Source organism: Acanthochromis polyacanthus, chromosome 17, assembly GCF_021347895.1.
Source record: "Acanthochromis polyacanthus isolate Apoly-LR-REF ecotype Palm Island chromosome 17, KAUST_Apoly_ChrSc, whole genome shotgun sequence".
Lineage (NCBI taxonomy): Eukaryota > Metazoa > Chordata > Actinopteri > Pomacentridae > Acanthochromis > Acanthochromis polyacanthus.
Genome location: NC_067129.1, coordinates 27048568 through 27071843, shown reverse-complemented (window position 1 = coordinate 27071843; position 23276 = coordinate 27048568). Strand labels below are relative to the sequence as shown.

The 23276-nt window shown below is 42.5% G+C and overlaps 1 protein-coding gene across 1 annotated transcript; it reads left to right on the top strand.

Moving 5' to 3' along the window:
* LOC110970487 (dachshund homolog 2-like) lies at nt 1-21913 on the top strand. The gene is made up of 12 exons (XM_051937717.1): nt 1-587; nt 6967-7076; nt 14525-14647; nt 14804-14938; nt 15021-15175; nt 15808-15952; nt 16184-16234; nt 19132-19286; nt 19361-19508; nt 19586-19702; nt 20299-20343; nt 20645-21913. The coding sequence occupies exons 1-12, from the start codon at nt 115-117 to the stop codon at nt 20680-20682; spliced, it is 1695 nt and encodes a 564-aa protein (XP_051793677.1). The 5' UTR covers nt 1-114; the 3' UTR covers nt 20683-21913.
* The last annotated feature ends 1363 nt before the right edge of the window (nt 21914-23276 follow it).

The window sequence follows — 23276 nt, the reverse complement described above, 5'->3', positions numbered from 1 at the left end:
GTGGAGCTGCGGAGGAGAGAGAGAGAGACGGCGGGAACCAGAGAGGATGTTCTCCGGGTGTTCTGTAGTGAACTCAGAGAACATCCACCATCTCTCCTTCTTCTTCTCCTCCTAATGGCAGGTTCCTCCACTCCGTCCACCGACCCTCTTCTCCACTCGGAACCGCCTTATAGCGCTCCAAACTCGGCCGGCTCCGCGCGGCTCCCCGCGGCTCGACTCTCCGGAGCTTTCCTGAGCGGCGGAGTCCCGGTGAGCGGTGGAGTCCCGGTGAGCGGCGGCGGCTCGTCCCCGCAGACGGAGTGCCAGATGGTGGAGGTCCACGGGCTGAAGGTGGCCTCCTTCACGGTGAACGGAGCCGAACTGATCTGCCTGCCGCAGGTGTTCGACCTGTTCCTGAAGCACCTGGTGGGGGGGCTGCACACCGTCTACACCAAGCTGAAGCGGCTGGACATCAGCCCGGTGGTCTGCACCGTGGAGCAGGTCCGCGTCCTGCGGGGGCTCGGAGCCATCCAGCCCGGAGTGAACCGCTGCAAGCTCATCTCCAGGAAGGACTTCGAGACGCTGTACCGGGACTGCACGAACGCCAGGTAAGTTCAATTAAATGGCATTAAATTAAATGACATTAAATTAAATGACATTAAATTAGGCTGAACGTGTTTTCCTTCAGCAGAAAAAGAATCAAAAGAACCAAACTATAAACTCGGACACAGATCGATTTCTCAGATTAAATAAATAAATATAAATAAATAAATATCAAAACCATTCAACTAAAAGCCTCAGAAAGTCATAAAATCATGTATTGATTATCTGATTGATTATAGCATTTAAATATTCAGTAAAACTAAATTAATCAGAAATAATTAATAAATACAATAAAAATTATGCAAAAAAGAGAAAATTAATAAAACTTGAAAGATTAAAACTCGTCATCTAAAATTAATTCAGTTCATTTATGAAAAAATCAGTTTTCCACTAAAATATCAATAATTATTCTTTATTTTATTCCCAACATGAATCTCAACACTTTAAGTCCATTTTAACGTAGATCAATAAAAACATCAAATGTCAGAATCAATCACATCACTGATTGATTAATTGATTAATTCACTGGTTATTTTGCTTTGGTGTGGAGAAATAATCCCACAAACCTTTTACTCGTGTCAGTCAGAACTTTTACTCCTCATTTTTCATTTCATTTATTTATTTTTAAAAATGGGACAGTTCATATTAATGTACGCTGACAGTCATTAAAAACTCTGAGACCATATTTTTCAACATAATTTTTATTTTGAAGCCCCAAACTGGATTTTCTTCACATGAATCATTTGTTTAGCATATTGGCATACAGAAACAAAAATCTAAAGTTTCAAGAATGATTTCAAAATAAAGAATTTCACAAAAGAAAACGGCACCTGCCAAACACAAAGTCACAACAGTCAATAGAGTATGGCCTCCATCTGCTTGGATGCAGGCAGCAATCCGTCGGCGCATGCTTTGGACCAGGCTTCTGATTGTGGGTTGGGAACAGCCCATACGCCTGGATACATCACTGTAGCTCAAAGCGGCCTCCACCATACCCAGTGCCCGGAGACGTTGTTCATGTGATAGACGCGGCATGATGCTGTTCACTGGACTAACAATGGTGGCCTTTTTTGGGCCTTTATATAGGCCTTCAGAACCCATTCTCACATTGTGCAGATACTCACTGAGTATTGCTTGGTGTGTATTTAGTTCACTCTGGTTCACTAATAATGGTGCACTTCTACACGGCCATCATAGAGTCCATCCTCTCCTCCTCCATCACCGTCTGGTACCCTGCAGCCACCGCTCGGGACAAGAACAGGCTGCAGCGCATCATCTGCTCTGCTGAGAAGGTGATCAGATGTAACCTGCCATCTCTCCAGGTTCTGTACACCTCTAGGACTTTAAGGCGTGCAGCCAAGATCTTGGCCGACCCCTCTCACCCTGGACACAAACTTTTTGAACCCCTCCCCTCAGGCAGGAGGCTGCGGTCCATCAGGACTAAAACCTCTCGCCACAAGAACAGCTTCTTCCCCTCTGCTGCATATCTGATAAACACTGCCCATCTCACTGCTAATCAGCTCTGTGGACTACATTAATTACTACTGCGTAGTAACTGTACATATCTTGTCTATTTTATCCGTATTTCTCACATCTCTTACTTACTATTTTATTGTATTTACACCAAGAGCACCATAGAAATTTCCTTGTAAGTGTAAAAACCTACTTGGCAATAAACCACATTCTGATTCTGATTTTGCAAAGTGACCAACCCATGTGCAATGAATCATGACAAAATGACGACTCATCAATATCTCAACTACCAGGGCACTAGATCATCAGTAAATCCACAATGAATCATTACAACCCCCCTACAAGTAGAATTCTGCCTACATTTCTACCTCAAACTTTCTATGGACTGTCAGTATACATTTTCATGTAAATAGAGATTGTAGCCATGCGGCATTGATTCAGTCCTTCACTGCAGATCGATCAGAACAAACTGATCAGTACTGGAACACTTTTAATTACGGGCAATAATCAGATCATTGATCAAACATTATTTTATATTGATCATTTATTAATCTTTTTTATCAATACAAACTGATTTTCTTTCATTGAATTATTGATCTGACACTCATCATTCGATCACCCTGCTGATTAATCGACCTGCTGACTGATCAACCTGCTGACTGATCGACCTGCTGACTGATCAACCTGCTGATTGATCGACCTGCTGACTGATCAACCTGCTGATTGATCGACCTGCTGACTGATCAACCTGCTGACTGATCGACCTGCTGACTGATCAACCTGCTGATTGATCGACCTGCTGACTGATCAACCTGCTGATTAATCGACCTGCTGACTGATCAACCTGCTGACTGATCGACCTGCTGACTGATCAACCTGCTGATTGATCGACCTGCTGACTGATCAACCTGCTGATTGATCGACCTGCTGACTGATCGACCTGCTGATTGATCGACCTGCTGACTAATCGACCTGCTGACTGATCGACCTGCTGATTGGTTAATCTCTGTTTCAATAAAGCTAAAACATTAAAAATTCTCTGGTTTGGTTGTAAAAACCCACAGCAATGATCTCTGGATTAATCAATAAGCTGATAATAAATATCCTTTAGGACTTATTGATTATTTTCCACTTGATCAATAAATAATATTTTGATCACATTGTTTGTGATCAGATGTCAGATTTCATGTTGGGAGGATTTTCTGTCAGGAGAAACCAAAAAGTTTCATGATTTTACTGATGACACTGCAGATATTGATTATTGATCAATATCTGCAGATTATTTTCTCCACTTCATGAAAAACGTCCTGCAGCCAGAACCTCATATTTATCATTTGAAACTGTGACGTCCAAGAAGAGAAACATGGGGAATGTTGTTTTCTGTCCTGACAAGATCCAGAATATAAACTCATCAATGAAACTGATCAAAAAACAGCTTCTTAAAATGTCTCAATAGTGTAGAAATGCCCCTACAGTGTAGATATGTCCCCGCAGTGCATAAGTGTCCCCGCAGTGCATAAGTGTCCCCGCAGTGCATAAGTGTCCCCGCAGTTTAGAAATGTCCCCACAGTGCAGAAATGTCCTCACAGTGCAGAAATGTCCCCACAGTGCAGAAATGTCCTCACCGTGCACAAATGTCCTCACCGTGCAGAAATGTCCCCACAGTGTAGAAATGTCCCCACAGTGCAGAAATGTCCTCACAGTGCAGAAATGTCCTCACCGTGCATAAGTGTCCCCGCAGTGCATAAGTGTCCCCGCAGTGCATAAGTGTCCCCGCAGTTTAGAAATGTCCTCACAGTGCAGAAATGTCCTCACAGTGCAGAAATGTCCCCACAGTGCAGAAATGTCCTCACCGTGCACAAATGTCCTCACCGTGCAGAAATGTCCCCACAGTGTACAAATGTCCTCACAGTGTAGAAATGTCCTCACAATGTAGAAATGTCCCCACAGTGCAGAAATGTCCTCACAGTGCAGAAATGTCCCCACCGTGCAGAAATGTCCCCACAGTGTAGAAATGTCCTCACAGTGTAGAAATGTCCTCACAATGTAGAAATGTCCCCACAGTGCAGAAATGTCCTCACAGTGCATAAGTGTCCCCACAGTGCATAAGTGTCCCCACGGTGTATAAGTGTCCTCACAGTGCAGAAATGTCCCCACAGTGCAGAAATGTCCCCACAGTGTAGAAATGTCCCCGTAGTGTAGAAATGTCCTCACAGTGCATAAGTGTCCCCACAGTGCAGAAATGTCTCCACAGTGTAGAAATGTCCCCATAGTGTAGAAATGTCCTCACAGTGTAGAAATGTCCTCACAGTGCAGAAATGTCCTCACCGTGCAGAAATGTCCTCACAGTGTAGAAATGTCTTCACAGTGTAGAAATGTCCTCACAGTGCATAAGTGTCCTCACAGTGTGGAAATGTCCCCACAGTGTAGAAATGTCCCCACAGTGTAGAAATGTCCCCATAGTGTAGAAATGTCCTCACAGTGCAGAAATGTCCCCACAGTGCAGAAATGTCCCCATAGTGCAGAAATGTCTCCACAGTGTAGAAATGTCCTCACAGTGCATAAGTGTCCCCACAGTGCAGAAATGTCCCCACAGTGCAGAAATGTGCAGAAATGTCCCCACAGTGCAGAAATGTCCCCACAGTGTAGAAATGTCCTCACAGTGCATAAGTGTCCCCACAGTGCAGAAATGTCTCCACAGTGCAGAAATGTCCTCACAGTGCAGAAATGTATCCACAGTGCAGAAATGTCCTCACAGTGCAGAAATGTCCTCAGTGAAGAAATGTCCCCACAGTGCAGAAATGTCCCCACAGTGCAGAAATGTCCTCACAGTGCAGAAATGTCCTCAGTGCAGAAATGTCCCCACAGTGCAGAAATGTCCCCACAGTGCAGAAATGTCCTCACAGTGCAGAAATGTATCCACAGTGCAGAAATGTCCCCACAGTGCAGAAATGTCCTCACAGTGCAGAAATGTCCTCAGTGCAGAAATGTCCCCACAGTGCAGAAATGTCTCCACAGTGCAGAAATGTCCTCACAGTGCAGAAATGTATCCACAGTGCAGAAATGTCCCCACAGTGCAGAAATGTCCTCACAGTGCAGAAATGTCCTCAGTGCAGAAATGTCCCCACAGTGCAGAAATGTCCTCACAGTGCAGAAATGTCCTCACAGTGCAGAAATGTCCTCAGTGCAGAAATGTCCTCACAGTGCAGAAATGTCCTCACAGTGCAGAAATGTCCTCAGTGCAGAAATGTCCTCACAGTGCAGAAATGTCCTCAGTGCAGAAATGTCCTCACAGTGCAGAAATGTCCTCACAGTGCAGAAATGTCCTCAGTGCAGAAATGTCCTCACAGTGTAGAAATGTCTCCACAGTGTAGAAATGTCTCCACAGTGCAGAAACTGTCCAGGATATGTCACATTAGAAAAAAAAAACACTCTTCATTTTAATGTCAGTAGGAATGTGTGTGTGTCGCCTCCAGGTGTGTGTTACTGTGTTTGATCACATGTTGGTAGATTAATGCTAAACGAGGATCACATTTTTTTTCTGATCATCATATTATGTAAATGAGCCTCAACTAATTAAACAATTAGTGTGATAGCGGTGTGTGTGTGTGTTAGCAGTGTGTGTGTGTTAGCAGTGTGTGTGTGTGTTAGCAGTGTGTGTGTGTGTGTGTGTGTGTGTTAGCGGTGTGTGTGTGTGTGTGTGTGTGTGTGTGTGTTCGCGGTGTTTGTGTGTGTTAGCAGTGTGTGTGTTAGTGGTGTGTGAGACAAGTGTTAAACGAGGACTGACAGTGAGGTTTAATGTGAACTGACTGTTTGTTAATCAGCTTTAATCTCTTTGTTGTTATGAAAATGATGATGTAGTGTGTGTGTGTGCGCCTGTGTGTATGTTTTCTGATAATGTCTTCAGGCCCGCTTCTCTCCTAACAGACTCAGATGAAAACTGTCCTAATACTACAAATACTACCATTCCTAAAGGTACTAGTAATATTAGTGATGTACAGTTCTACTAGTTCTATACTAACGTAGTATTACCTCAAGCTGTTACTAACAATCTGACATGAAAAATACTGTTTCTCAGTTTCTGGTTCGCTCAGCATTTTCACATGAAACTGGTCCCACTGGGTTAAACAGGGGCCAGTGTGTGTGTGTGCTACAAAAAAGACATCATGTCCCAGTTTAATTAAGTGTGGAGACCAACACACACACACACACACACACACACACACACACACACACTGTCTTGAGGAATTTAATTTTGTGAGTGGGGAGGGTCTTGGTGACTCGGACCTGTCAATCAAACACTGACCCCTGTGTGTGTGTGTGTGTGTGTGTGTGTGTGTGTGTGTGTGTGTTCCTGTCTAAGTGTCTCTCTGGGGACACAAGGGTCAGCTGACTTGTGAATGTCCAGGACACGTTTTAATAAGAATCCAAACACTCAGCTTTTACTTCATAGATTAAACTATCTTTGACCTGAGTTGAGCTCACATCTTCAGTATTTTAAACTGTGAAGAACGGATGCACAGATAAAACGTTTAACATTTTTGTAATACTTTCTATCATTATTAATATATTAACATACATGTGTAGTAACATAGTTTTATTAGTTATTGCTGTTTTATTTAAGTATAGAACTGTAATATTTTATTTCAGGTCTTGATATTTCATGTTTCCTGTCCTTTCAGTTCATTTTCCTGTCTTCAGTTTCGTCCGTTGTGTGTCTCTGTGTACGTCTCCTAAAGTCGTCCCCCGGGACGATCGACAACCACAGGAGAGAGAGATGAAACAGATTAATTCATGAACATGAGATTTACCTGGAACGTGAAAAGGCCAATGCTCATTAATTATTCAGCTGTTATTTAAGGTGGAATCCCTTTCAGCTCTGTTAAGGCGGTCCCGTTGTGTCCCTCTCAGCTCTCGACCAGGTCGGCCTCCCAAGAGGACTCTGGGTGTGGCCACCATGACGGACTGCTCCAGGCTCCTCCCACACAGCCTGCTAAGCCCCGCCCTGCTGTCTCAGACAGGTGAGTCTAACAGTCAGGTAACCAGAAACACGAAATATGTCAACGTCCTGTCTCTTTAAGAGTCCCTCCTCCATTGCAGCCCACTCTGCTCTGATTGGTCGGCAGACCAACAGGTGTCACATTTCACTTCCTTTTCTGGTTAAAACTAAAAACTGACACCACGTCGAAATCCCATATGCTTGCCAACTAGTCTTGTCTTTGAAAATTCAGTTGTTTCTGATGTCTGATATGTGCCAGGTCCAGGCTTCAAAGCTGATATTAATGTCATCAACCAGGAAAAGCCGAGGCCTTATGGAAATCAGGTAACCAGTATTTCTGTCCTAGTAGGCAACAGAAAAAGAAAGGTGGCTATGTCAAGACACAGAAAGAAAAAGCTCTTAAATATATTACATATTATTTGTGAACCACAAACATCTTCCGCTCACATGGCAGGCAAAACTCCTCAAACCTTAACGATGGCTCTATTAAACATTAGATCTTTAGCTGGGAAGACATTTTTAATTAATGATTTTATTATTGAGCACAATCTTGATTTTATGTTTTTAACTGAAACTTGATTAGACCAAAATAACAGTACAGCTGTTCTCATCGAGTCGACCCCTCCCAACTTCAGTTTTATCAGTGAGGCCAGGGTGCTCAAGAGAGGGGGCGGTGTTGCAATTTTATTCAAAGAATCTTTTCAATATCAGCAGTTATCCTTTGAACATTTCTCCTCGTTTGAGTACATAGCCCTTCAGCTGAAGTCCTCATCTCGAGTTGTGCTACTTAATGTTTACAGGCCTCCTAAATACTGTGCAAACTTTTTTGATCACTTTAGTGAACTGCTGTCTATGATCTGCATTGATTTTGACTGTGTAATTATTGCTGGCGACTTTAACATCCATATTGACAATCCTCAGGGCAGAGGGACTATAGATCTGTGTAACTGCTGGTTCAGCATGTAACAGAGGCCACACATGACAAAGGGCATACGTTAGACCTACTTATCTCCAAGGGTCTGAGTATTTCCAATGTTACAGTGTCTGATGTTGGTCTTTCTGATCATTCCTGTGTTTTCTTTGAGAGCACTGTCTCGGTGCAGTCAGCAACTTTCACGGAGGTAACCAAAAAACGGTGTATTACTGAAAACACCTCTGAAATATTTAACCAGGCTTTCTCTTCTACACCAGCTCTGTCTGGGGGTTCAGTCGATGAGCTGATAGGTAGTTTTAATGCTAAAATTGTAAACATTATGAATGCCATTGCTCCAACTAAGGTGAAAGTTATCTCTGGTAAGAAAAAATCTCCCTGGAGAAATGCCACACTGGTCAGAAATGGCAAAAGAGAGTGTAGGAAAGCTGAACGTAGATGGCGAAAATCAAAACTCCCGGTTCATTATGACATTTACAAAGAGAAACTGTGGACTTACAATTTACAACTTAGAAATGCAAGACAATCTTATTTGGCAGATATAATCACCAAAAACAGTCACAGTACACGAGCCTTATTTGCTACCGTGGACAGACTAACAAACCCTCGTGTGTCAGTAGCCCCTGAGCTGCATTCTACCAGGGCCTGCAACGACTTTGTATCATTCTTTATAGAGAAAATCCAAAACATTAGACAAGCAGTTAATGCCCCCACAGCAGGTTCAGGATATGTCATGTGTCAGTGTAAAACCATTTTAAACACCATGACGCAATTTAATCCTATTAATCACAAAAACCTGGAGGACATTATACATCAACTAAACTCCTCCTCCTGCTGTCTGGATATTCTGCCAACAAGGTTTCTCAAAAAAGTTTCCCAAGTACTGCTGGCAGATCTTTTATGGATTGTGAACTTGTCTCTTATGTCAGGTGTTTTTCCTCATGCTTTAAAAACTGCTGTGATTAAGCCACTTTTTAAAAAGAGCAGCCTCGACAAGTTACAAATGAATAGCTACAGACCAATCTCTAATCTCCCATTTTTAAGTAAGATCATTGAAAAAGCAGTTTTTCAACAGCTAAACAATCACTTAATAAAAAATAACAGCTTCAATGTTTTTCAGTCAGGTTTTCGACAGCACCACAGCACTGAGACGGCTCTTATTAAGGTAATTAATGACATCCGCTTAAACACAGACAGCGGCAGGATGTCGGTCCTAGTCCTGCTGGATCTGAGTGCTGCGTTTGACACAGTCGACCACAATATACTACTTAACCAACTGGAGAACTGGGTGGGACTATCCAGCACAGTACTCAACTGGTTCAAATCTTACCTAAAGAATAGGAATTACTTTGTGTCTATAGGTAACTTCACGTCTGAGCAGACAGAAATTACATGTGGAGTTCCCTAAGGTTCCATCCTGGGGCCTCTTCTGTTTAACATCTATATGCTCCCACTGGCTCAGATTATTGAAAACAATAATGTAAATTACCATAGCTGTGCAGATGACACGCAGATCTACATTACAATGTCCCCAGGAGACCATGGCCCTATACAGGTGCTGGGAAAGTGTATTGAACAGATAAATGAGTGGCTGTGTCAAAACTTTCTTCAGTTAAATAAAGACAAAACTGAGGTAATGGTTTTTGGAGCCAAGGAAGGGCGATTAAAGGTGAGCCTAGAGCTTCACTCTTTACAGTTAAAAACTGCAGACCAGGCCAGAAATCTGGGTGTGGTGATGGACTCTGAACTCAGTTTTGGAAAACACATTAAAGCAGTTACAAAGTCAGCTTACTATCACTTAAAAAATATCTCAAGAATTAAAGGGCTGATGTCTCAGCAGGACCTGGAAAAGCTAGTCCATGCATTTATTTTCAGTCGGCTTGATTACTGTAACAGTATCTTTACAGGTCTACCTAAAAAAACACTCAAACAACTGCAGCAGATTCAAAACTCTGCTGCCCGAGTCCTCACTAAAACCAAGAAAAGAGATCATATCACTCCAGTTTTAAAGTCCTTACACTGGCTTCCTGTCACTCAGAGGGTAGATTTTAAAGTCCTGCTGCTGGTCTACAAAGCTTTAAATGGTCTAGGACCAAAATACATCAGAGACCTCCTGACTCAGTATGAACCACCCAGACCACTCAGGTCATCTGGATCAGATCTTCTAGTAGTTCCTATAGTAAAAACCAAACACGGAGAAGCTGCATTCAGCTTCTATGTCCCATATATATGGAACAAACTCCCAGAAAACTGTAGATCAGCTGAAACTCTCAGCACATTTAAATCCATTCTTAAGACGTACCTGTTCTCAGCTGCTTTTGATTAAAGTATTTTAAATTACTTTAAACCTTATTTTATGAGTTACTTTTAACAATTATTTTAACTCTTATTTTGACAGTTATTTTAAACAGCCCTTGTTTTCTGACTCTTGTTTTTGATCTTTTTACTGTTATGACTTTTTTTTAATGATTTCATAAATGTTTTCTTTTGTTTTTCTTTTAATAATCATCATCCTCTGTTCTTAATGTCTTTGTAAAGCACTTTGAATCGCCTCGTTGTTGAAATGTGCTATATAAATAAATTTGCCTTGCCTTGCCTAAAAAGGTAAGCGTCTTCACATGAGTCAACAACCCTCTGAAGTTCAGCAACAACCACAACAACTACAGCAACAACTACAGCAAAAACTAAAGCAACAACTAGAACAATTACAGCAACAACTACAGCACCAACTGAAAGAACTACAGCAACAACTACAGCAACAACTGCATCTACAACTACAACAACTACAACAATTACATCAACTACAGCAACAACTATAGCAACTACAGCAACAACTACAAAAATTACAGCAACAACTACAACACTAACTACAGCAACAACTACAGCAAGAACTGCAACAACTACAACAATTACTGCAACTACAGCAACAACTACAACAACTACAGGAACAACTACAACAAAAACTAAAGCAACAACTACAACAATTACATCAACAACTACAACTACAGCACCAACTACAGCAACAACTACAGCAACAACTACAACTACAGCAAGAACTACAACAACAAACTCTAATCTAGCCAAATCGTAGCAACAATTTTGGTAAAACCTGAGCAACAACCATAGATCCATTTCCATCCAGGAGTCTAAGTCTGAACTATAAACCTGGTTTCTGTTCATTTCCTCTCTAACCAGCTGTGATCATCAGTATTATGGGATGTATCCTAGTTTGATCATCAGTATTATGGGATGTATCCTAGTGATCATCAGTATTATGGGATGTATCCTAGTGATCATCAGTATTATGGGATGTATCCTAGTTTGATCATCAGTATTATGGGATGTATCCTAGTGACCATCAGTATTATGGGATGTATCCTAGTGATCATCAGTATTATGGGATGTATCCTAGTTTGATCATCAGTATTATGGGATGTATCCTAGTGACCATCAGTATTATGGGATGTATCCTAGTGATCATCAGTATTATGGGATGTATCCTAGTTTGATCATCAGTATTATGGGATGTATCCTAGTGACCATCAGTATTATGGGATGTATCCTAGTGATCATCAGTATTATGGGATGTATCCTAGTTTGATCATCAGTATTATGGGATGTATCCTAGTGACCATCAGTATTATGGGATGTATCCTAGTGATCATCAGTATTATGGGATGTATCCTATACCATTCTGGCATTTTGACAACATTCTGACATTTGTCAGGTTTCATGTGAACAAAAGAACCACAAAAAGAACAAAAGAACTGCAAAAAGAAGAGTCACAAACACTTCTGATCTTCTGAAGCCGCTTTTCTTTAATGCGCGCACACACACACACACACACACACACACACACACACACACACACACACTCAGTGCTTGGGGTCAGACTCCAATCTGTCAGTCATTTTGACGTCGGCTAATTAAGCTGCTAATTTTAGTTCTAATCAAAATGATTCTGACAGAAAACGGCAGGAAACAGAGTCAGGGTCAAACGAAGCTTGCAGGATCCGACTGTTGTTCAGGTTGTTGATCAGGCTGTTGTAAACATTGTTGCTGTAGCTCTTCCTACAATTGTTACTAAACATTGAATCTAAGACTGTAGCTTCAGTTGTTGCTGTTATTGTTGTTATTGTAGTTGTTGCTGTTGTTGTAGGTGTAGTTGCTATTGTTGCTGTAGTTGTTGTTATTGTTCTTGCTTGTGTTGCTCCTGTAGTTGTTGCTGTTAATATTGCTGTAGTTATTGTTATTGCTGTAGTTATTATTGTTGTAGTTGTTGCTCCTGTAGTTGTTGCTATTTCTGTAGTTTTTGTTGTAGTTATTGCTGTTTTTTTGCTGTAGTTATTGTTGTAGTTGTTGCTGGTTCATGTTTTGGGTATTTGAGACATTCATATTTTGAATAAACCAAAACAGGAAGTGAAATGTGACACCTGTTTGTTTGAAGCCGACCAATCAGAGCTCAATGGGCTGCAGGGGGTGGGGGTCTCTTAAAGAGATAGGAGCCTTTTTTTCAGAAACCTGTTCCAGATAGAAGAGCAGCAGGTTCTGCAGAGATCTGACTGGAGAACATTTAGAGAATGGTTCTCCAGCACAAGCAGGTGTCTCAGAGCTGGAAAACAAAGGCGAACAGTAAAGCCTTTAATGTTTTTTAGAGTGGCATACCGAACCTTCCCCTCCATCACCTCCCTGATAGACCTGACAGCTTAATGAAAACACAGTCCAGCTTTATTAAAATCCTGGGACGTGACCGAGGTCAGAGGCAGAGATCAGACGACTCAGACGAGGATGAACTCTGCACACGTTTAATTAAATGCTAGCGACCCAGAAACAGGAGCTACAGTCCAGCTAAGACCTTTTACTGCAGGTCTGCCCCATTCTGCTCTCCTAGTTTCCTGTCTCCCGCCTCTGTCCTGTGCAACAAAGCAAAAATATTAATAACAAAATGCTGGGGAGGAATCTGAGCACTGGACGTCCTGCGGGTTTTTCCTGCGATGGTCGAACACGCTGCAGCTTCACACAGTAACAAGATGAATTTATCAAAGTGACACGCCTTTATTTCCGCCTGCATCTTTTTATTTCTGTTTATTGTGAATCGCTGGGGTGCATCTCAGCATCACGTTTTCTGAAAGCTTTCAGTAATAGACTCTGAGCTTTGACAGATTAGAGATTCTACAAAGAAAACAGTGAAGAAAGAGTGACGCTGTTTGTCCTCCCATGGAAAGAAAACAGAAACAAGCATCAAACCTACATCACCTTACACTGTGTCAGGTTTATATATATTATATTATATCAATTATATTATATTAATTATATTATATTATATTATACTACATTAAGCATATATATATATATATATATATATATATATACCGGGCTTTGCAAAAGTTCTGTTACTCGGTTTCATGATCTTTAGAGACGTTTACATGTCGGAATGAAAAATTCCATTAAATAAACTGAAAGTTCTACCTTATAGGCAGGTGTCCTTAATACAAATTTGTTCTCCGGTGAAGTTGTATCAAGATGGAAGTCAAAAGAGTTGAGATATCTGCTCTCCTTTGTGCTGACTACAACAAGTCTGAACATGTCCAAGCACCGAGGTGCTGAGGACAGGTGGTGCAAGGGCACCGACTGTCCTTCGGCACGGTGCCGAAGGACAGGTCTTCACCATTCTTGAGCCTCTCTGCGACTCTGTGGACGGTCATCCGGCTGATGTTCAGCTGTTTGGCTCTGTCATACTTGTTGTGGCCAGCATGAAGGAGAGCAGATATCTCAACTTTTTTGACTTCCATCTTTATACAACTTCACCGGAGAACAAATTTGTATTAATGACACCTGCCTATAAGGTAGAACTTTAAGTTTGTTTAATGGAATTTTTCACTCCGACATGTAAACGTCTCTAAAGATCATGAAGCCGTATAACAGCACTTTTGCAAAGCCCAGTATATATATAAATAAAAGTACATATATGTTTTTCTCAGATTGTTGCTGGTTTTAATCTTTCTGAGTCATTTAAACTTGTATTTAATAATGTTGGAAAACCAACAGTGTCTCATTTTACATAAATTAATTAGCTGTGGAACCATCAAAGATTTATAGAGAATTTAAAGATCATCTGCAGCTACTGCTGATCCTTCAGGTTATTGATCTCCAATTGATTGATCTGATATGAAGCGCTCCAGTTTCCAGGAGGAACTGCAGGAGAACAGAAACTTTGTGTATTCAGTGGAGCCGTGGGGGAGGGTCTGCTCGTTAGCAGCAGTCCCTCGTTAACAGCTTAATTAATTAGACCAGCCAATTAACAGACGACTGGCTGCAGGGAGAAAGAGGCGACCAGAGACGCTGGAGACTGTCAGGCTGCTGGGGTTATTAATTATTGATCGATCAGGGCCTGCAAAACATGTGGTGCAGATTCCTTCACCTCCTCCTGGTCCTCCTGCTGCTGTTCCTCCTCCTCTAACTCCTTCTTTACCACCTCCTGGTCCTCCTGCTGCTGTTCCTCCTCCTCTAACTCCTTCTTTACCTCCTCCTGTCTGCAGGTCTGACGGCAGCGATGACCGAGGCTCTGAAACTCCAGAAGATGAGGATGATGATGGGTTTCCATGACAACAGCGATCAACAGCGACATCACAGCGGAGTCGACTCAGAGAACGACGACACGGGTTTGTTCATGTGTCTCCTTGTCTCCTCTCTTTGTCTCTTTCTTTCTTTTTCTCATCTCCTCTCCTTGTCTCCTTATCTCCTCATCTCTTTTTCTCCTCTCCTCATCTCCTCTGCTTGTCTCTTTGTCTCCTTCTCTCATCTCCTCTCCTTGGCAGGAGGAAGTGAAGGATCATGGGAGAAGGAGCAGCTCCTCCTCTCTCCTCGTTCATCGGTTGTAGCTCCGCCTCCTTCTTGCTCGGCGTCGCTACACCTCAACGCTCTGCAGCAGCATAGCTCGCTATTGGCCAACCGTGAGTCACAGCTGTCCTCTGATTGGACATCTCTGTCAGCTCAGTGTTTTATGCGCCTCCCCTTCTGTCTCCGTCCCCTCAGGTCTGTCAGATCTCCCTTTTATGGTCATGCCACACCCCCTCCTCCACGTGGGCTTGCCTCCAGCCAGTGTTGCCATGGCAATGAACCAGATGAGTCACCTGAGCAGTCTGACAAATATGGCTGCCGTGTCACATGTCCAGACAGATGAGAGCAAGGTTAGCATTAGCAGCACTGATGCTAACATTCCTAATTACTACAGTTTTAATGACAATTGTGTTGATGTTAACCTTGAGAATGCTAATAGAGCTAATGCTAAACAGGCTACTGCTAACAGTGGCGAAGATGACAATTCTGAAGCTGATAATGTTGATACTTAGACTAAGAATGCTAACATAGCTAATGTAAGAAAGTCTACAGGTAAATGTGCTAATGATGACAGTTTTAATGCTATGCGTGCTAATTGTAGCGTTACTAATGATGGCAGTTTTAGTGTTAAGCATGCTAATGTTAGTATTGAGAATGTTAATATAGATAATCCGAGGCAGGCTACTGCTAATAGTGCTAATGATGACAATTCTGAAGCTGATAATGTTGATACTTAGACTGAGAATGCTAATAAAGCTAAGGCTAAAAATGCTAATACTAACAGCAGTAATGATGGCAATTCTGAAACTAATGATGTTGATAATGCTAACGGAGGTAATGCAAGAAAACTTGCTGGTAAATATTCTAATGATGACAGTTTTAATGCTAAGCCTGCTAATACTAGCATTGAAAATCTAATATAGATAATTCTATACAGGCTACTGCTAACAGTACTAATGCTAAGTCTCTCTTGTGTGCTCAGGAGCCTCTGACAGCAAGCCCCTCCCCCTGCCCGTCCCCCAGTGATGATGAACTCCACCCCCAGGAACCAACCAGCCAATCACCTTCCAGAGCATCTTCATCCTGCTCATTATCACCTCCTCCTCCAGCACACACACCAGAGCCGGGTGAGATCCCACACACATGACGGCTAACACGCTAAGTTTACATCAGTCATACCTGTGAAATTATTTACCTTATAAGGACTGAATGTCCCCCAAATGAGTCCCCACAGTGTCATGTTTAGACACAGTGATGTCGCCACAGTGTGACATTTAGATACAATGTCCCCACAGTGTCAATTATACAGGAACACACATGGTGAAGCACATTGGTGATGTTTTCATCTCCGTCCACAGATGGAGAAAGAATGGAGCCAGAAAACAGTAAAGAAGCACCAAAAGCAAAAAGTAAGAGAGAGAGAGAGAGAGTGTGTGTGGTTCTGAGGACAGCAGATGGTCCATGAACTGCACCGTGTCCTCAAGCATCTGTACTCTATTTTATTTATTAAACACTAAAACACGTGACTCTGGTTTAATGGTTATATAGTTTTATGGTTTAATAGTTTTTTTTTTCTTTTTCTTTTTTTTGTCTGCAAGTCCGCTCAAAAATGACACCAACCAGCCATGGCGTCATTACTTAAGCTTCATGCAATTTTTTTCTTCTTTGTGACTGTGACCATCACCTGCCCTCATGGCAAATTAACCTATCATGTTTATTTCAAGCTGTTTCCTACATTATGCCATTGAGGGCTGTGCACACCCAAGTGAAACATAAAACAAACACAGGACAGACAGAAAGGTGAGGCATAGACAGTGTTCTAAGAGAAAAGGTGCATTTTAGTTGTTTGTGCTCTTTAATTCACACCTTTAAACCAGTTACAAATCTAAAACCCTTCACAAACACCAGATACGACAAAGTCCCAACTGGATCAATCATGAAGATGTCAGGAGACCACAAGAAGGATAGATAGAGCAGAGTGAGATCCACAGGCACTAACCCAGCAACCTCCACTGACTCAGCGACCGGAGGAACAAACTCTATTGAGTTTTGGTAGGTGCCGGTGTGGTGGGTCTGGCATGCATGAAAACCTCCACCAAAAGGAGGGAGCTGTCTCCTCCAGCCCAAGGAGGTCCACACAGCCCCCCGCAGGAGCAACCGAGCGGAGAGCCAGCCCAGGAGCCCAGAGCGACCCCCACCGACACAGCCACAGCCCCAAGGCCTGCGCAGCAGAACGGGCCATAGCAGACCCCCACGGCACCCCACCGGCCCACAGCCCCACTTCCCCCACACCACCCGCCCCCCATCCTCCCCCACCCTCCTCCACAACCCGACTCCCCCCGCCCCCCAGCCCCTAAGCCCCCCCACCCCCGTCCTACACCCGCTCTCCCATCCCTGACAGCAACTGGGTTCCTAACGGAAGACAATCATTAGTTACACAATGCCAACGTACATAAGCAGCAACATACCGGGCTTTGCAAAAGTTCTGTTACACTCGGTTTCATGATCTTTAGAGACGTTTACATGTCAGAGTGAAAAATTCCATTAAATAAACCGAAAGTTCTACCTTATAGGCAGGTGTCCTTGATACAAATTTGTTCTCCGGTGAAGTTGTATCAAGATGGAAGTCAAAAGAGTTGAGATATCTGCTCTCCTTCATGCTGGCCACAACAAGTCTGACAGAGCCAAGCAGCTGAACATCAGCCGGATGACCGTCCACAGAGTCGCGGAGAGGCTGAAGAATGGTGAAGATCTTTCAGTGATCTTTCAAGAATGGTGAAGACCTGAAAGATCTTCACCATTCTTTATTCTCTCCGTGACTCTGTGGACGGTCATCCGGCTGATGTTCAGCACAAAGGAGAGCAGATATCTCAACTCTTTTGACTTCCATCTTGATACAACTTCACCGGAGAAAAAATTTGTATTAAGGACACCTGCCTATAAGGTAGAACTGTCAGTTTATTTAATGGAATTTTTCACTCCGACATGTAAACGTCTCTAAAGATCATGAAACCGTGTAACAGAACTTTTGCAAAGCCCGGTATATTGGGGTGATGTGGTGGCTCTCGCTAACAGGCAGAGTCAGGTTACCAGGTTTAAGTTAAGAGAGTTAACATACGGTGACCATGTTTGTATAAAATTTAACAACTGATTTTTATTTGAAGCAGAGATTTTCTCCATTGAAATGTGATTTATTAGGAGGTTCAACCAGAGATTAATGTTCAGAGATTGCTTATTTTTCCAGTTAACAAGGATTGTTTTTTGGCAATGGCGAGGGCTACAAGTAAGGATTGAGATTGTTTGTGTGGTAGGTCCGTTGTTGTTAAGTCGCCGAGTAGACACAGACTTGGAGATAGAGGAATCCTGCAGTTTAAGATTGCAGAAAGCTTTTCTGAGACGTTGGTCCAGAAATTTTTAACGGGGGTGCACAGCCATAGAGCATGAAAATAAGTGTCAGCAGTGTTCTGGGAGCACTGGAGACAGATGTCGGAGTCGGAGAATCCCATTTTGTTCATCATATATTGAGTAATATGTGTTCTATGGAGGATTTTGTATTGGATGAGTTGTAAGTTTGTGTGTTTTGTCATTTTAAATGCATTATCGCAAATTTGAGTCCAGAAGTCTGGTTCCAGAGATATAGATAGATCTAACTCCCATTTAGAGATGGGTAAATGTATTGTATCAGTGCTTAAGAGTAACTTATATATTTTAGAGAGGGTTTTAGTTGTTGTCGGAGAAAGCTTTATGATTGCTTCAGCTAATGCCGGCGGCTGGAGCGTGCCTTGAAGTGTTGGGATTCTTTTCTTAATAATATTTTTAACTTGTAGATAATGTAAAAAGTTCCCATTTTTTATTTTGTATTTTTGAAGCAAGTTTGTATATGACATGAACGTATTATCTGAGAAGAGGTGGTGGAGATGTGTGATTCCATTCTGCTCCCAAACAGCTAAATGGAGCGGCTGATTGTTAACTTGAAAATCAGGGTTGTACCAAATGGGAGAAAACTTACAGGGCTCCAATTTGGAGTTTGTAATTTCTAATGCCTTCCACCAAGCGGTCAAGGTGGAGGTTTAATAGTTTTATGGTTTTATGTTTTTATGGTTTTCTGATTTTATACTTTATGGTTTTGTGGTTTCATAGTTTTATATTTTATGGTCCTTATACTTCAGTTTGAGACATTTTAGGAACAGATGAACCAATCAGGAAACAGAAGTGATTAAGAAAACAACCAGAAGGTTTTCTAAATGTTCAGGAAGAAACAGAAGCTAGCTCTACATCTGATTGGTCCTTACTCTGTTACCTGCAGATGACAGCCTGTTGCCCCTCCCCCTCTTCAAACCGACCTATGAGAAGCTGGCTCTCACCTCTCAGCCGCTGTCAATCAGCCACACAAACACCTTTGCTCCGTTCCTATTGGCTGAGGGCCTGTCGTCCATGGAGACGCTGCTGACCAACATCCAGGTGAGAGACGGTGACGATAGCGAGACGTTAATTACAGCTCCACAGGTGGTGACGGTCTACCTGTGTGTCCTCAGGGGCTCCTGAAGGTGGCGCTGGAGAGCGTTCGCTGTCAGGACCAGCAGAACCAGCTGGAGAGGAAGGAGCTGAAGCTGGAGCTGGACCGAGAACGAGACGCAAGACAGACACTGCAGAGACACCTGAGCTCCGAGCTGCTCAGCAGAGGTGAGACGGGTGAGACAGACAGGCAGGTGTCTGTGTTCTGGCTGGAGGTGAGACAGGTGTCTGTCTGTGTGTCTCAGCGTCCATCCAGAGGAGGCTGAAGAAGGAGAAGAAGGCAAAGAGGAAGCTGCAGGAGATGTTGGACTTTGAGTCGAGAAGGAGGCAGCAGGTGGAGCGACTGAAGGACTGCAGCTCAGGTAGTAATCCTCCTCTATAAAGTAATCCTCTAATTACACAATAATCTTATAATTATAGAGTAATCCTCTTATTATAAAGTAATCCTTTCATCTATAAAGTAATACTCTAATTATAAAGTAATCCTTTCATGATAAAGTAATACTCTAATTATAAAGTAATCTTTTCATTATAAAGTAATAGTCTAATTATAAAGTAATCTTTTCATCTATAAAGTAATCCTCTTATTATAAAATAATCCTCATTTATAAAGTAATCCTCATATATAAAGTAATCCTCTTATAAAATAATCTTCATTTATAAAGTAATCCTAATTTATAAAGTAATCATCTAATTATGAAATAATCCTCATTTATAAAATAATCCTCATTTATAATGTAATCCTCATCTAAAAAGTAATCCTCTAATTATAAAATAATCCTCATCTAAAAAGTAATCCTCTAATTATAAAGTAATCCTTTCATTATAAAGTAATCATTATAAAATAATCCTCTCATAAAGTAATCCTGTCATTTACATTAACACTGTAAAGCTAACACAGCGACACTAACGCAATGACGCTAACGTGGCTAACATGTTTTCTTGTGTTGGTTTTCAGATGCAGCAACTCCTGAAAGTGAACTGGAGAACAAACAGCAGAACGGTAACAGAACCACAAACACTCGTGTTCCACCAGTTTACTGACAGAAGCCATGTTTGTTTCAGTTCCAGTGTGCACGTTTTCACATGCACAGTTTTGCTGATCATGTTAGCATTCATTTCAGAGTTTAGCTTCCAGCCCTGGTTCTGTTCCAGACTTCAGCTCAAACTGTGTGAAACTATTTTAAAGTCATCCCACTTTTATTATCTCATCATTTATTTATTTACAAAAATGTGAAAAACAGGAAGAAGTTGCTGCTTTTTGTTTGTTCCCCACAAATGTTTTTTTTTCTGTTTGTCTGCAGAGAACCGAGTATTTAACAAAACTCCTCTGCTATTCTGAGACACCTGGACACACCTGTAGGACATCTGGACACACCCATGGGACACCTGGACACACCTGTAGGACACCTGGACACACCTGTAGGACACCTGGACACACCTGTGGGACACCTGGACAAACCTGTGGGACACCTGGACAAACCTGTGGGACACTTGGACACACCTGTGGGAGACCTATACACACCTGTAGAATATCTGGACACACCTGTGGGACACCTAGACACACCTGTAGGACATCTGGACACACCTGTAGGACATCTGGACACACCTGTATTACACCTGAACACACCTGTGGGACACCTGGACAAACCTGTGGGACACCTGGACACACCTGTAGGACACCTGGACACACCTGTGGGACACCTGGACACACCTGTATTACACCTGGACACACCTGTAGGACACCTAGACACACCTGTAGGACACCTGGACACACCTGTAGGACACCTGGACACACCTGTAGGACAGAGGAAACCAATGGAGACACTGAAGGACTCAAAAAGTTACCCCTCCCCCAACACATGTACGGGGCGGAACTCCGCTGAAGGAGTGGGGCTGTAAAATTAAAGGTGGAGTCACACCGGAGCACTTTTCATGAACATTCGATCACTGTTTCTTCACGGAAAAAATTTAGCGTTTGAAAGCTTCATCTGAAGTAGTACTGTTACTACATAAAGTACTACTGTTACTACAAAAATTACTACTGTTACTACATGCAGTACTACTGTTACTACATAAAGTACTACTGTTACTACACAGGATACTCCTGGTACTACATGCAGTACTGTTTCTGATGACATTAGTTTTCTGATTTGTTGTTTTTATTTACTCTAACTGTGATGTCGTTGATGTTATTTTTGTTGTTGTTGACTTTGTGTGTAAATGTAAACACTGAGCTACAAACTGATCACTATGATTGATTCGTGAGTCTGTATCAGGATCCCGGTTCTCCTCAGAACCAGAACTTTAGAACTTCGTGAGCTGGTTGTTGATTTTCTGCTGAAAAGTTTCTGATCAGATCGATGGATCACCCGTCTGCCTCCTGCAGCATGATTGGCTGATTGACCGATGAGTCAAATCTCTTATAGGTCGAGTTAAAGTTGAGTCATGTGACCCAAGTTCCATCCTCTGATTGGCTCCTGTGACAGATGACTTTGATCAGCTCTGAGACATTATTGATCTGTAAGACTTTCAAACACAATAAACTGATCAATAAATCATATCAAAATTCATGTCTCCTTCCTTCACACTGAGCATGTGCAGCAGAACAGGTAAATTCTACCATCAACATGGTACTTTGTCGTCATCCATCCATCCGTCCTTCCATCTTCTTCCTCTTATCCAGGGTCGGGTCATGGAGGCAGCAGATGAAGCAGGTCATTCCAGATGTTCCTCCTCCCAGCAACACTTTCCAGCTCTTCCTGGAGGATCCTGAGGTGTTCCCAGGCCAGATGAGATACATAATCCCTCCAGAGGGTTCTGGGTCTACCCCGGGGTCTCCTCCCAGGAGGACGTGTTCAGAAAACATCTAAAGGAAGTCTCCCTGGAGGATCAGAATCCAAACCACCTCCACTGGTTCCTTTAGAGGTGAAGGATCAGCAGCTCTACTCTGAGCTCCCTCCAGATGTCTGATCTTCTTCTCCTATCTCTAAGGCTGAGCCCAGACACCCTACAGAGGAAGCTCATTTCAGATGCTTGTATCCATGATCTCATTCTTTGGGTCACTACCCAGAGCTCATGACCAAAGGTGAGGGTTGGAACATAGATGCATGGTAAATCGAGAGCTTCGCTTTATGGTTCAGCTCCCTCTTCACCACGACGGTTCAGTACAATGCCAGCATTACTGCTGACGCCGCACTAATCCACCTGTCCATCTCCCACTCCATTTTCCCATCACTTGTGAACAAGATCACGACATACTTGAGCTCCTTCGCTTGGGGAAGCAACTCCTAACCTAACCTTCTGTTGTCATGGTAACCTAAGACGTTAACTCACCTGGAACTACCTGATGATGACATCATGTGAGACTTCATCTGCCAGTCAGCTGCTGTCTTGATGTCACTGGCCAATGGAACACAGCGACTGGAAGCAACATTTCTGATTTGTGAGGACGTTTCAGTGGTGACGTCCCAGCAGAGCAGTGGTACATGAGGGTCCCCACATGGACAGGAGGCCAGAATCTGTGTGTGTCAGAGAGATGGATGCAGGTGTGAATTGTGTTGTGACATTAACCTGCTGTGCTTTAGCCCATTTTACACATTGTTAGCATGTTAGCACACACACACCTAGTTCCCATGGTGACCCAGTTCAGTAAATGAATAATGATTTCTACCATTTTTAAAACACAGATATGTTGCGCATTTGCTAATTATGTCAAGAATTTCTTAGAAAGATTTCTGTGATATATTATGGTAAATATGAATAATAAACGATGAAGAAAAACCAGCAGGTGTGAAACATTTAACACTTTCAGAAGTAGCTTCAGGAAACCTTCTCAACCTGATAAGATAAGATAGACTTTATTGATCTCACAAAGGAGAAATTTAACGTTACAGGGCTCTTGGAAACAAAAAACAGAGGAGTGCAAAAGTCACC